Source organism: Gossypium hirsutum, chromosome D03 (assembly GCF_007990345.1).
Source record: "Gossypium hirsutum isolate 1008001.06 chromosome D03, Gossypium_hirsutum_v2.1, whole genome shotgun sequence".
In the NCBI taxonomy this organism is placed as follows: domain Eukaryota; kingdom Viridiplantae; phylum Streptophyta; class Magnoliopsida; order Malvales; family Malvaceae; genus Gossypium; species Gossypium hirsutum.
The window spans coordinates 53,125,367-53,139,926 of NC_053439.1; the positions used below are offsets into that span (position 1 = coordinate 53,125,367).

General features: G+C 32.7%; 1 protein-coding gene across 2 annotated transcripts; it reads right to left on the reverse strand.

The window, feature by feature from the left end:
- Positions 1–7: 7 nt before the first annotated feature.
- LOC107942534 (protein transport protein SEC16B homolog) lies at positions 8–7,346 on the reverse strand. 2 transcript variants are annotated; one of them, XM_041090562.1, is made up of 14 exons: positions 7,187–7,346; positions 5,090–7,030; positions 4,533–4,853; positions 4,149–4,268; positions 3,941–4,063; positions 3,659–3,814; positions 3,075–3,200; positions 2,829–2,963; positions 2,316–2,443; positions 2,127–2,235; positions 1,728–2,051; positions 1,502–1,651; positions 1,111–1,409; positions 8–912 (listed from the first exon to the last, which is right to left on the reverse strand). In XM_041090562.1, exons 2-14 carry the CDS (start codon positions 6,752–6,754, stop codon positions 393–395), a joined length of 4,176 nt encoding a protein of 1,391 aa, XP_040946496.1. In that variant the 5' UTR covers positions 6,755–7,030; positions 7,187–7,346; the 3' UTR covers positions 8–392. The 2 variants fall into 2 exon arrangements, with proteins under 2 accessions (XP_040946496.1, XP_040946497.1); XM_041090563.1 differs by having other exon boundaries at positions 5,090–7,022; positions 7,187–7,324.
- Positions 7,347–14,560: the final 7,214 nt, after the last annotated feature.

A 14,560-nucleotide genomic window follows, 5' to 3' on the forward strand; every position in this document is an offset into this window, starting at 1 on the left:
CAAATGCTGTACAAATGATGCCTACTCTAAGGCATTTGTTTCTTTTTTTAGTAACCAAAAAACAAATATAAATATCCAGCCGTAAATACATGTAAAAAATAACCCCTATTAATACAATTAAATAAGACTCCATTTGATTGATTTCATGCTTTTGTTTCTTTTGCTATCTGTTTCTTGTTTCCCTTTCTATCCAAAAATTTACCAACCAAATGAAACCCTTCGAAAATTACCTCGAAAATATCAAAATACAAATGCTGAAAAAGGGGGAGGGTAAAGAGGGTTAAAAAGTTAATACTGGTGCATGCTGCCATTGTTGTATATGCTCGGAAATATCGTATTCAGATCCAAGGAACAAAACTTTTTGATATTTACATCGTCGACGAATCTTCAGGTCAAAGTTCCACCTCATGTAGTTGTTCATCTCCAAAACTACCATTAGCTGGACCAGGCATGAACAATGGTGGAGGTTTTCCAGGTGCTTCTCCTGAAGGTCTTATTTCGGGTTTACTAGGAGGACTTAATGGATCATCAAAGTTGCCTCCACTCCACGAGACTGTTCGTCGTGAGTGTGGTGAGGGATAGGCATTGGCATTTGTCGTAAAGACTTCTTGAGGGATGTTATCCATGCTTGGGAACCTTGGCCTAGTCACCGCCGGCAGAGGTCTGGGAGATTGACAAAAGTCATTGACACTAGAAGTGGAAGTGGGAGTGCTGGGATTATTGTTAGTAGCATTCTCTTCTTGTGCATTTTCAGTAATTGCCTCCATTGATTGTTCGCTCATTGTTGTTGATATGGGCATGGGAATAAAGAACTTTGCATTTGCGGCAGCAGCAGGTTTAACGGAGGAAACAGCAGGTGACTGAAATAAATTCGCTTGGCCACCACCTCCTTTGTTGAAAGTGTCCACGTACCTGTCGAGAGATCATAATGGCATAGGGAAATCAAACGAAAAACGTAAATATTAGCCAGGTCAATTGAAATACTGCATTTACTACCTTATCATACTTTTGACATCCATTTTCCCTTTAGCCTATTTTCCACCAAGTTTGTTCCATAGCATCATTCAAATGCAATAATGGCATTGCTAAAAAGTAAAACTTTAGAAGTACCTTGCTCGAACACCCATCCGTCCACGAGCTGAGAATTGATTGGAGCTTGTAGGAATGGGAGGGATCCCAGAAGCATGTTCTATTGGGGTTGGATTTCGGAATTTTGGGCTTCCATTAGGGGGAGAACTTTCACTCTTGAATGCAGAGTTCAAGTTGTAATCAGATGTTCCATTCTGGAATGAAGCAGTGGTTGGAGGTGGTGGCAAGGCTGGCTCTTTGGCCAGAGGTTCAGCGCCTTCCTCCACCCATCTCTTAAGTTTTTCATCATAGTAGAATTTGTTCTTTTCACCCAGCTTAGCCTTCAGATAACGATGCAAATTAAATTAAATCAAACAATTTATATATCAGGAGTGGTTATCCATCTAGTTTGACAGTAAGTAAAAGGAATTACCTGTTTATCAGGGCGAGGTCTTAAGACTAACCCAAAAGTTTTCTGGAAAAGCTGTGAGCCAAAACTAAAACGAGAAAAGCGAGATGCCCCTGGTGAGACTGATTGTTTGCCTTGTTCATTGGATGGTCCTGTTTCCTTTGATGAATCAACCTGATCCCATTAAATATCAATAAGATGCACAAGCTGCTAATAGCAAATATATTTTCAAGTGAAGGTAGCTGTAAACCTGTCTTGTTGTTCTGCCAATGTCTGGTTCTGAAACACTTCTATTATGCATTGTCATTTTACCATCAGCCCCCCTACCCTCCCAATCATTTATAGGTTCCATTGAAGACGAGGGCATCAAAGATGACATAGCCATTGTTGATTGGCTAGCTGAGACTCTTGGCCCGGTTTGTTGGTTGAAATGGTCATTACCTTGAGAATTTCCATTTGATGCTGATGTAGGAGGTGGTGGTAGACCCCCCACAACTCGATGCGCAGTGCTATCAAAAAAGTTTAGCAACTTACCAACTAATTTTACTGGAGCCAAGTTCGTAGCATATCCCCCCTGCAAAAGCAAAGCCCAATATGAACAGAGAGAAGATATTGATGAGAAGGCGTAAACTGAGAAGCTAAAACTTACCTGTTGATGGATTCTTATCCTCTCTTCAAGAGATAAAACTAAATGTTTCCAAGTTTCTACCTCAGGCACTCGACTAGTTTTCAGAGATTTTAATACGGCTTGACAGTACCTGAACTAGCCTTGTTATGTTAACAAATTGAATGAAATGTATGTTCAGAAATCAAATGCAAACAACTTAAACATGCTTACTTTAATGAATCTGAAACTTTTCCAACTTCAGCCAGCATGTGCGCATAAATAAGTTTGTATGGCTGAAATGGTAGCAAGACAAACTGAGAGTTCCCCAGCACCTTTGAATATTCATATAACTCAGTCCTCTGTGAAATAAACAAGAACAGAAATTTTGAAAGGCATAAGTGACAGGGTGATGTCTTAAAAATTACACACTAAAAATTGAGAACCTTGCCCATCTGAACAGCTGGGTTTTGGCATTATATACAATCAGTTACAAGAGATGGCTTTACCATAGAATTAAAAAATTATACAAATTTCACGAAGAGAGAGAGATGCAGAGAATGCACACTGAAGATTGATATTCCATTTACATTTCCCCAACTAGGAAAAAACATCCTCAACTACACAGAGTAAAACAGTCATAAAAAGGGGGGGGTAAACTCTAGTAAGCATGCTAAAGTACCAATACCATGCTTAACATATAGTTAATAACACAATGATTAAGGACCAAAAAAACTTGAGAAGCACCTGGATAGCCTCTGGACTAGCATAGGTTCGGGGAAACTTCCAGTGGTCTGCTCCAATAAGACAAAGTCTAGCACTACCTGAATATGACTCAAAGTTTGCTTCCGCAACTAAATAACAGACGTGTGCTGCCGTTATCTGGATTAGAACTCTCGAGTAAGAGGCATTTTATAAACATTAAGGATAAATAAATATGTAAGTGTGCTATCCAAAAGTGAGAAAATGAGGCTAGAATGGACAATAATGTACCTCACTCCTTTCCTTCCACAGGCAATCTCCAAGATGGATAATTACAAGCTCATCATCTTTGGTTCTATTTGCAGTTATTACGGCCAAATTCTCTTCCCAATCATCAAGCATTAAATTAGTCCTTACCTGCCCATAAAAAAGGAGAAGCAAGGGAATTCAGCTGCTTACAGGTTACTGCAAAAGTAGTCCTATTAATTTGACTTCAAACATATGGACGTCACATGAGAAGAAACATGTGGTAAAATGAAATTTGAGATGAAACAAAATTAACAGGCAGTGGCTGAATGAAGCATGAATTCTCCACAACTAACTTACACTTCTTCCCAATAGCATTGCATGATCATTCCAAAAAGGTATACAAAGAACAGAAGCATCAGAAGTATGTGTAAAACAATCCCTTTAACCTATGTCGTTCTTCTTGTGGGTAACCACTTCACCGCACGGGCATATTTTTTTCTTAAGTCTTTTATTGAAGAATCAAAAAACAATCAGATCATTTATTTGTCTTAATACCTCTTTGGTAGAAAATTTTCCTCCCTGAAAAATAACCAATTAGAATTAAATTCCATGCACCAATATATTACCTCTGCATGCTGTTGAGACAAATCCATGCCATCAATTGTGGAGCCTGTGGAAAAAACATCTGCCGGTTGCCCTGCAATTAGCAGGCATAATGTCCGTAAAGGAGACCCTGCTACCAGCTGATGAAGTGCCATTTGCTTAATAGTATCAATGTAGAACTACAATGACCCAAAGTCACCGCCAAGAACCAATGGTAAAAAAGAGAGATTGCAGCTTCAGTCAAATCTTCCTCAACATGAAAATAAGAATATGTCACAGACAATTTAATGAACAAAAAAACAAACCTGTTCACCAAGTTGTGACGCGAGAACAAGCGCAGGTCCCCACAACTGACCCTCTTGTGCAAGCTGTAGAGCCTCTTTCTTTCTACCAGAAACCAGAAGATTCTGCACCTCAATTGCGGTTGCCTATAACATATATTAAAAATAACTGAGAAAATAAGACAAAGCAGTTTGTAATGATAAAAATAGTGAAGTATAGTTGATGGCATACCCGAACTTGTCCTTCAGAAGGCAATAGCTGCAAGCAGTGGCAAAGAGCACCATAAGATGCGTCCTTCCTCTTTGCAGATGCAAAGAGTTTAGCAACTGCTGATTCTGGAGTATCAGTCTCCTATAAATGGGTGCATGCCAATAAGAATGAAATACAATGTAACACGCGAAAGAAAGCAGAGAAGAACAAAAACAGTCTGACTTTTAAGGAATAGTTATTTCTTGAGTTGTAAGCAAGAAAGCCTAAGACCATTAGATTGAATGAAAAGAAAAAGGACAAGCATCTTTACAAGATACAATTAAAGCGAAAATGAAAACTTTTAAGGAAGGTGAAGCCTCATTGTTAATAAAAAAAGAAGTTTAAAATTACAATAAAAGCATTTACCTTCAATAGAGTGTCAGAGCCAAAAGGAGACCGAAGTTTTCCATAATGCTGACAAGCTATTTTGAGCAATGAGAGAAGCATTCTCATATTTTCACCTTTTCCGTAGTCCATGTTAGGGGATTCACAGCTGGCAATTCGGTCATCAATCCATTTGCTCAAGTCTTTATTGCTTACATTTCCACCAACCAATGGACCAGGGAAGGATTGTTGGCACAGAGTATTAAAATAATCACAGGCTGCTGGTGCAGCAGTAGAAACACTTGTGTTTGAATTGACAACTTCCAACATATTGAGAACAGAAATATAGGCTCCCACAGAATCCTTCAAATAAACATAATCATACAACATTAGTAGTTAGAATAATTAATATTTACAGCAAGAGCATCATGTTTGGTACTTAAAACTCAATAAGGGATCCCCTGGCTACAAAACCATGCTTTAGACCCTCAATCAAGAAAGATATATTTTCTGGAAACTAGAACAAGAGACACAACTTCATACTATTTCTTACTTTCATCAGCTTCTACAAAATAAATTATATTATAAAGTAGTCTAACCTGGGTACCAAATGATGAGTTTTGCAGAGGACTACTATCCTTCATTATAATGAGTTTTCCACCAAACCCAAAACTAACAAGTGCATGTGGAGGACGGCCAGCAGACGATCTCCCTGTGTTGGAAGCATAAGGAAACGGCTGGCTACTCTGAAGCGGCTGCGGGGCAACATTAACAGATTTTTGGCTTCCATAGAAATCATTTGAGAAATTCACTTGCTCATTTTGGTTTAAATTTGTCTGGATAAACTGGTTGTTGAAGTTTTCACTAGGAAGAAAGCTTTGCAACCCAGTAACCCCATTGGCCTCAGTATGAACCTGATTAGCACTATTGACAGACTGAGCTTCCTGCAGAGAATTATAGGATGACTGGAAGTTACTTGCATTGTTGTTCACAGGCATATTCAAACCAAAAGATGTATCTGATTGCTTGTTTGCATCAAAGCTTGAAAGTGCCCCACTATTGGCAGCAGTCCCAGGCTGCCATATATTGAAACCTTGACTTTTATAAGTACCATAGGAGTCACTCCAATTATGATGTCCACCAGGGCTTCCAAGGCCTAGTGACCCATAATTATCACCTTGTCCATGTTCACCATACATACTAGAACTATCAGTTTGAGAATTCTGAACAGTAGAAGCAAATCCATTTTGATTTTGCTGACCATCATCTTGAACAGTTGACTGAACAGAGGCATTATAGCTGTCAAGTGCAAACCATTGTTGAGCAATTAAGTCGTAGTAATAACCAGGGTATTGAGGGTCAAAAATCATATGTTCTGGATAACCATTATTCACTTGTGAAACCTGATTCCAATCTGCCACATTCTCCGTGGCACCATGCTCTAAGGTTGTCATAGTCCCCGCAAAAGACTGAACCGTCTGTTGCAAATAAGAAGCCTCCGCTTTCACATCTGTGTTCCAACTGCCATCACCACCTGAACCGTCCACGTGATACCACTGCCCTGAATTTGCATCATACTTCCACCCTGGATACATTTTCTCCCAATAGTCAATGCTATACAAATCTTGCTCATTTCCATTATTTGCAGCAGAAGCTTCATAAACTTGATCATGGCTGCCATCATGATACTGCTGGTAAGTACTAGCTGAATTATGATCTACAAAACTCGTTTTTGCAATTTCACCTGCTTCAGAAGGGAAAACCCCTATGGGATTCTCCCCTAAATCACTGAAAAAATCAGAATAATGACCGAACCCATGCACCCCATTCTCGTTAGAATCAGCAAAAAGTGAATTCCATCCTACTTCCTTAACCCCAGAATTCTTAGATCCAACATTCTCACCTAAATCCTGATTGAATCCAGCCTCCGACAGTTCTCCTTCTAGGAGATGATCAGACGTTTCGACCACACTATTATCAAACCCCAATGAATCATTTGGCTCATTAACTACGGGTACATTGGCCTGTGCTGGACCTGTATCCACAGGATCTTTTTCCTTTACAGCATGACTATCAACCTCTTCATCGCCGGAATCTTCTCCCATTGATAAATTGGAAAAGCCTTTAGTATCATCGGAATCAATACCCTCCGTGAATTTAGGAACAGTGGGACCCATACTGTCATCATCATCATCATCTACTAACTTATCAAAAAAATCTTCATCCGTGTGATCCTCCACCTGGAATGGAGGATTCGAAGCCATCGAACCAAATTGAAAGAAAAAAAAAACGCTAACGAGCTAAAATGCCCAAGAAAACCCTAACGATCTAATAACAAAATCAAAATAAACAAACAAAAAAAAAGGCTTTAATATAAAGAAAAAAATTAACGAAAAGTGTAATTATAAAGAAATATCTTCGCGATTCGAGCTGGAAACTGTTATGTAGGCATCGAGATCCAATTGCTAAACGCCTCAATCAGATGATAATACATCCGAAACGAACCAGCAAGGTCTAGGGATTTTGAGATCCCTGCAATCCTAATACAATAAAATTCAACTTCAAATTACAAAAAAGAACCGAATAAATAAATAAATTGAAACAAAAACTTAACGCATTAAATTCAAAAACAATAAGAGAAACCTAATGAATATTAAAAATAATCAAATCGAAATACAACATATTAAACTACTTACAAATTCAGGCGAAAACATGTGTAGTTACAACAAAAAAATTTAAAAGGGAAGAGAAAATAGAAAGCTCGATTTTGTATCAGCCAAAGCCAAAGAGAGAAAACGTTGTTTTTGTTTTTTTTTTGTTTTTGTAGGAAACTATTTTTTTCCTGTTTTTGTTTTTTTTTTCTTTTTCTTTTTTCATATGTGGAGTGTGTTAATTATTATTGGGGTAACTGCACGAAGATCCTCAATTTATGGATTAAATTGTTAAATTGATCTTTAATTTCAATAGGTTTCAATTGGATCCTCAAAGTCAAGTGTTGTTCCAATCAGACCCTTGCATATAAGGGTGAGCAAAAGTCAGTTAAAACCGACTTAATTGACTTGTTTGGTTTTTCTGTTTTGATTAAGATGTTTATATTGGTTATATCGATTAAGGTCTCGATTAGAATGATTAAGTTGATCGATTATCGATTTATTGAAATTCATAATCGAATCAACCAATTTAATCAAATTAATATATTTATAATATATAATTTTTTTAATTTATTTTAAATAAGAGGGGGAAAATCGGTTAATCAACTGAAAACGATTAAAACCAAGAAAGGTCCATTAATTATTTATGAGAAAACCAACAGAATCAACCAAAATTGTATGGATTGATAAATAAATTTTCACACTTTAGATCCAAGCCAACATTTAATATAAAATTTGAAGGCTAAACCAAAAGGAAAACCTAATTAGAAAATATTTTAAATTAAGGATTCAATTGGAATATTTTGAAATTTAAAGACTACTTTAAAATTCAACTCATAATTTGAGACTTTTGATGCAATTAACCCAATTAACGTTTTTTTGCAATTGCCCAAATTAAGTGAAAAAAAACAAACAAACTTGCGAGCCAAATGCCCGAGTCTACCCTCTATACGTAAACTGTAAATTTTGTAAAAATAAAATAAAAAATAAAAAATGATTATAATTGTAACAAAAAGACATTTTATTTTATCCAATAAAAAAATAATATTGTTTGAATTGGCATAAAAATATTTAAGTGTATAATTTTTATTCTAGTAATTAATTTTTGTTATTAAAGTGATCTTGCATTGCTTTAAAAATAAAAAAAATTAAAATTAAAGCTTTTTTAACTATTTTTTATTTTTTTATATAAAATTTTCAACTACTATTACTTCGAATCATTTAAAAGTATCAATGCATTTTAATTTAATAATTTATTTAATGATATATAAATACAAATGATTAATTTATTTATGATGATAAATTCTGGTTATTAATTTCAAAAACAGCTTTTTAATTAGTTGAGTTGAGTTGGGACATCATAATTTTTCTAGCCATCCAATTTTGTGGAGAAAATATAGGGACAATTTTCACCCACACCCTTGAAACTTGATCCTAATTAATCTCTAGTCCACAAAATTGTTAAGCTATGTTAACAGAAATTATAGAATTATTAGGAAAACCATACACTTGTAACCTTCAAACCTTAATAACTTATAGTAAGTACAATTTTGATAATTTGTTCTAAAATTTAATAAACCAAATTTAAATACAGTTTATTTTCAAATCGTTTTTTTTTAAATCAAATATTGTGTATTGATCAGAACGGGAATATTATCGCTTAAAAATTAGGTAAAAGTATTGTGGAAACCCTTTGTACTAAAAGTTAGATTGCATTTTATTTTCTTTAGTAAAAAATTAGGTAAATTAATTCTTGCATGTTATATCAATGAGCAAATTTGACATTTTTATTAAAAATTCAATTATTTTTACTTTTAAAAACTGGTGGCGGGTAGAAGAACCAAGACAATTACACATATACTTATCCATGGGCCGAGAAGGCCCACCTAAAAAATGAGAGAGTTTGAGTAAAAATATATGGCCCAAAAATGGGATTGGACAAAAAATAATGCCCGTTTTCTAAAGGGGTCAGGCCTCAAGGTAAATTTTTTTTAGCCCAGACTCGAATTTGCAAAAAAATTGAATTGTTGCTTTTTTTTTACTGCTTTTCATTGTTTTGCTATCATTTCGCTATTATATTATTACTATTTTGTTGTTATTGTTTGCGTATTGTATAACTTTTATTTTATTATTAATTTTGTTACTATTTTAGAGGTATTTGTTTGCTAAGTTGTACTTATCTTAGTGTTATTCAAGTTTTTTTTTTTTAATTTCTTTCCCATCTATTGGGAAACATTTATTTTAATATTTTTATTATATTTGATGTGTTATATTTTTTAATTTATTTTTATATAAAAAATTTAATATGAGCGGGTTGGGCTGGGTTCAGATTTTAGCATTTTTATCTCAATTGGACATGGGCAAAATTTTAGACTCATTTTTCAAGTCGAGTCAAGCCTGGGCCTAATTGTTTTACTTGGCTCGACTCATGGACAACTCCAGTTACACGTGATGTGTCATGTGTACCTTATTCTAACGTACAAAGACTAATTTTTAACAAAAAAAAGGATGAAATCTTTAACAGAAGTCTAGTTCTCTCTTTAATCTAACATGTATAGACTAATTTGCCTATTTTTTAGTAGAAAGACAAAATACAATCCAACTCTTAACACAACTACACAAGTACCTCCACAATGCTTTTACCTGAAATATTATTTTGTTAAATTTTTTTCCTAATTGAAAAGCATTTTAGGAATTTACAATTGAATTACATAAAAATTGTTAAACATTTTACAACTTATAAAATTGAAGTGATATTTAAGTTGATTTCTGCACCCTTTCTTTAGCATCATTTCATTTTGCTATCGATCAACAATTGTCATTGGAACATTTTCATGAAATTGGGATATTGATTGAGAGAAGTCCATATGATCAACAAAAACAAGTCCTTACTATTTTTGGGGTTAAAGTCTTTTTTAGTCCCCATGCTTGTCTTTAATTATTACTTTGGTATTTAAAGAAATTTTTAGTTCAATTTAATACCTAAAGTTGCACAATATTAGTTACATTAGTCCAACCTCCAAATCCGTCTCAAAAAAATTAGCGTGGCTTGTTGGGAAAGTGCCACGTGGCACAAACGTTAGTCAATATGAAAAAAAACTAAAAAAACATAGAGAATATTTTTAAAAATGTAAAGAATTTAGGACAAATTTAGATAATTCTCATTTTTTTAAAAATAAAAAATTCAAATCTGTAAAATTTAGGAAAATGCAGAACCCGAATCTGTAAAACAAGTTCGTGAAATTTTAAATAGAAAGATTTACATATTTAATATGAAAAAATATTAATGGACGGTTAAGTAATTAAATAAAGAAAATCATTAATTGTAATATAGAGACTAAATTGTAAAAGTGCAATCATTATTGAGTTTTAAATTAGAAAATACATGAGGACTTAATTAGCAATTAACCAAAGGACTTAATAGTTATTTAACCATTTGTGTAACATGGATAGTGGAATATGATGTTCATTCACCCATTTTTAATTAAGGAAGATTATTTATTAAACCAAGCATGTTTAAAAGTTAAAACTTAAGTTAATTAAGTTTAAATTACATCACTAATCAATGTATAAATAGCAAATGTTAGTGGAAGAGAGAATATCATCATCATTCTTCCTTCTTGTGTCGTCCCTAGCTATTGAAAGAAAGGAAAAATATTTGCTCAAACCTTAGCTAAAATTGATTCAAATAATAAGTTAGGAACTGATTTTAATTTTATAGTTGATTTATGACATTAGTGACAAAATTGAATAAATTAAATTCTGTTAGGAAATTATCTTATAGATCAAAATTTTTGAGTTCCTAATGAAAGAATGTGAAATCGAATTTTAATTCAATACTAAATATTGAAAAATATGACCATTTTCGGATATAAGGACTAAAATGAATAAAATATAAATTATGTTAAATTGTTGTGTTTTCATGTGTTTGTGTGAAACTTTCTATTATAGAATTTATCGTACGTTGCTAAAGACGACCCAAGCCATCTTGAGATAAAAGAAATGCGAAGGTCGTAGACAAATTGCCTATTCTAGTTTGTGCTTTCATGATTGAATTCAAATTATATATATTTTGTTGTTGCAATTAGATTGCTTGAGGCAATGATCTTACTTATCTCATGAATATGTAAGTATGAAATAGTAGGTGCTTTAAAAAAAATGTGATAATAGTCAGGGTCGAAATCAGAAAATTTGTTTAGGGAGGTTGAAATTAAATTGTAATTCTTATAATAGCAAAAATGAAATTTCACCATTTTAATAGTCTATATCTTTATAATTTTTAAATGATTAAATTAAAATTTTATATTATTAAGGTGGCCAAAGTGCAATTTTACCTTACTAATTTAAAATTTTAAAAAATTTAAAGGGCATAAATAGAAATTTTTCCCATCTTAGGGGCCCCTGCTATCCCCCTAATTTCACCCTTGATAATAGTGCATATGATGATATGAAATAGTATGAAATTGATTTGAGCATGATGTGAATTTGTTATGTATCAATTCATGATATATGAACCATTATGTTTGAAACATTGAATATCTTATTAACGATCTCGGATAAAGTCGGGTATAATTGGCATGTCATAAGATTAGTGTACGAGATTTTACTTTGGTTTATACTGATGAGGTGCAGGCGCAAATTATACTTCGAATGTGCCAATGAGACACTGAGTGCCAGATATATTGGTGTGATGGTCGGATGATCCATGTATCTATCTTAAGTTTGTATCTGGTTAATAAGGATTATGAAACATGTACTTTGCTTATTGACATTTGATATTGAATGTTAAAGGTGAACTGTATAAAAGTAAATTAATGTTAAAGTAATAAAAGATGACGTGTGAAAGACCATGTGATCTGGTTAATACGAGCCTTGAGTGCCAATAGAGTTATAAAATTAATTTATCATAAATTTCATAAAATTTCTATAATTTTTTGGAAAAGTTTCTGTTTTTTAAAAATTGTGAATTTTTTTTATTTTGTTGGAGTTTTTTTTTTACTTTTATTGATTTTTTATTTTTATTTAATATTTTAAAAATATCCTGTTATAATTTTCAGAAAATTTCTAATAATTTTCATTTTTCAAAAAAAAAAGAGAGAGAATTTTCTTATTTTTAAAATATTTTCTGATTTTTAAAATATTTTTATATATTTTAAATTGTTTTTAATCATTGACTAAAGCTTGTGCTCCCGATGAACCATGAGCTTTTTTTAAATGGATTTGAAGGTTAGACTAATATGACTAACTTTTGTAAGTTTAAGTATTAAATCGAACAAAAAAATTTTAGTACCAAATGGCAAACAGGGACAACTATAAGAGCTAAATAAGGATTTAACCTTTATTTTTATGGAAACAAATCATTTCTAATTGATTGCTTAATTTTCATGGTCAAATCATGAAATTATGTCGTCAAAAGCCTATCATTAGAAATTATGTTTGTTTGGACAAAGTGTGCTTCACCCACAATGCTACTTTAATCTTAAAAACATGGGTTAATATACTAATTGGTACCTATGTTTGGCTTCAACGTTGAATTTGATATTTAGAGATTTTTTTGTTCCACTTCCATACTTGAGTTTAGTTTCAATGTTCAATTTGATATTTGAATTTCTTTTTTGTCTCATTTAAGTACTTATATATTTTTTACTAGAGCACATGTGTCAACTATTCGTTGGGCCACGTGGTGCTATTTGGTCTAGATACCAAATTGACATTGAAGCCAAACTTAGTTACTAAATTGGAATAAATAAGGCTCAAGTACTAAATTGAATATTGAAGCCAAATTCAAATATAAAATAATATATTAACCTTAAAAACATACATTATTGGGAGTTCTTCAAAAGAAAAAAAAACTATAATTAAGATTACTAGTTCTATGGCACATCCATATTGTGAGTAAAAAAAGTGTATGTACATATATTTATAAAAAAATATATTAAAATCAAGTGAGTCATTGGTTGAAATGATTTAAATGTTTAAAATTCATAGTTTATAAGTTTAAATCTTGTTATTGTTAATAGTATTAGTTTACTAAAAACATGAAATAATAAAAATACCTTTGTTATACCCTTACTCCACAGGGGCAACCCCTCGAGCGGACTCCTTGGATAGTCTTCTTAGTATGGCACTCACAAGGGTCCCACCTACTCGTTGAGCACACTCTTCAAAAATATTTTTTGGCTTAATATTCGTGTAGACCCCATTAACTAATTGTCATCTTTGAATCCAATTACCGCATCCCATTTAAAGTGATTGACAACATGTTCAATTGCCACCCTACCTAGGCATATAGTGGCGGGCCACTTGTTTGTGAGCCACCAATATGGACTTCACATGTGACACCTTAAGACTGTAGCTAAGAGTATAAAATCCCTTGACTCCAATAGGAAAGGGGATTCTCTTTTCTCTCTCATCCCCCTATTCTCCTTCAACCTTCTTTTCCAACTCTATTCTATCTCCTCGAAGCACCCTCTATGGTGGCTCTCCGCCTTGTACCCAACTAGGTGAACCACCTAGCTCTCCTATCCACTCCACCTATTAGATTCAAGTCAGGGGTGAAGAAAAAAATTTTTTTAGGGGAATGAATGAAATTTTAATTTTAATAGTCTATATTTTTATAGTTTTTAAATGATTAAATCAAATTTTTATAATTTTAAGGGGGGCCAAAGTACAATTTTACCTTTATTAATTTAAATTTTTAAAGATTTTTAAAGGGCATAAAGAGTAATTTTCTATTTTAGGGGGGCGGGGCCCCTGCCAGCCCCCTAGATTCGCCTCTGATTCAAGCATCAACAATCTTGTATTAATATTTGTTGCTTTATGAACATAAAAACATTTTGATAATTTTCAAACTAAATTTGTACCTGGTTAACTTGTATGCCAACTCAATCAAGCTTAATATAAGTATAGACATAAGATATAGATATTCAATGTTAAAAGAATAGGATTACGATTATGTGTTTTGTTATATATATATTTAAATTTTTAAAAATAAATAAAATATTTATCATCGTTTTAATATAGAACTTATCATGGATAATAATCATGTCAATATCTATATCTATACTTATATTTAAGATTCTTATTGAGTTGGTGTCGCTCTTCAATCGGCCCTGATCCAATGAAAAATTTACCAAAAACCCCTTATTTTTTTAAAGTAATAAATATTATTTTGAAGATAATTTTAACTTTTTATATAAAAATTTTAAAAAATATCTACAAATAATAAAATTAAAAGACAAAACATTATAATTTTTAATAATTCAATTTCATCCTTTCAAAGTCATATTTAACGGCTCTTTATCCAAGTTTCTCTAATTCTATATTGGACTAAACTCAAGATATCCTCAAACAACGTTAAATTTAAGATTAACTTTTTTCATACCAAAAACGTTTAAATTCCTCTCAAGAAATAATAAC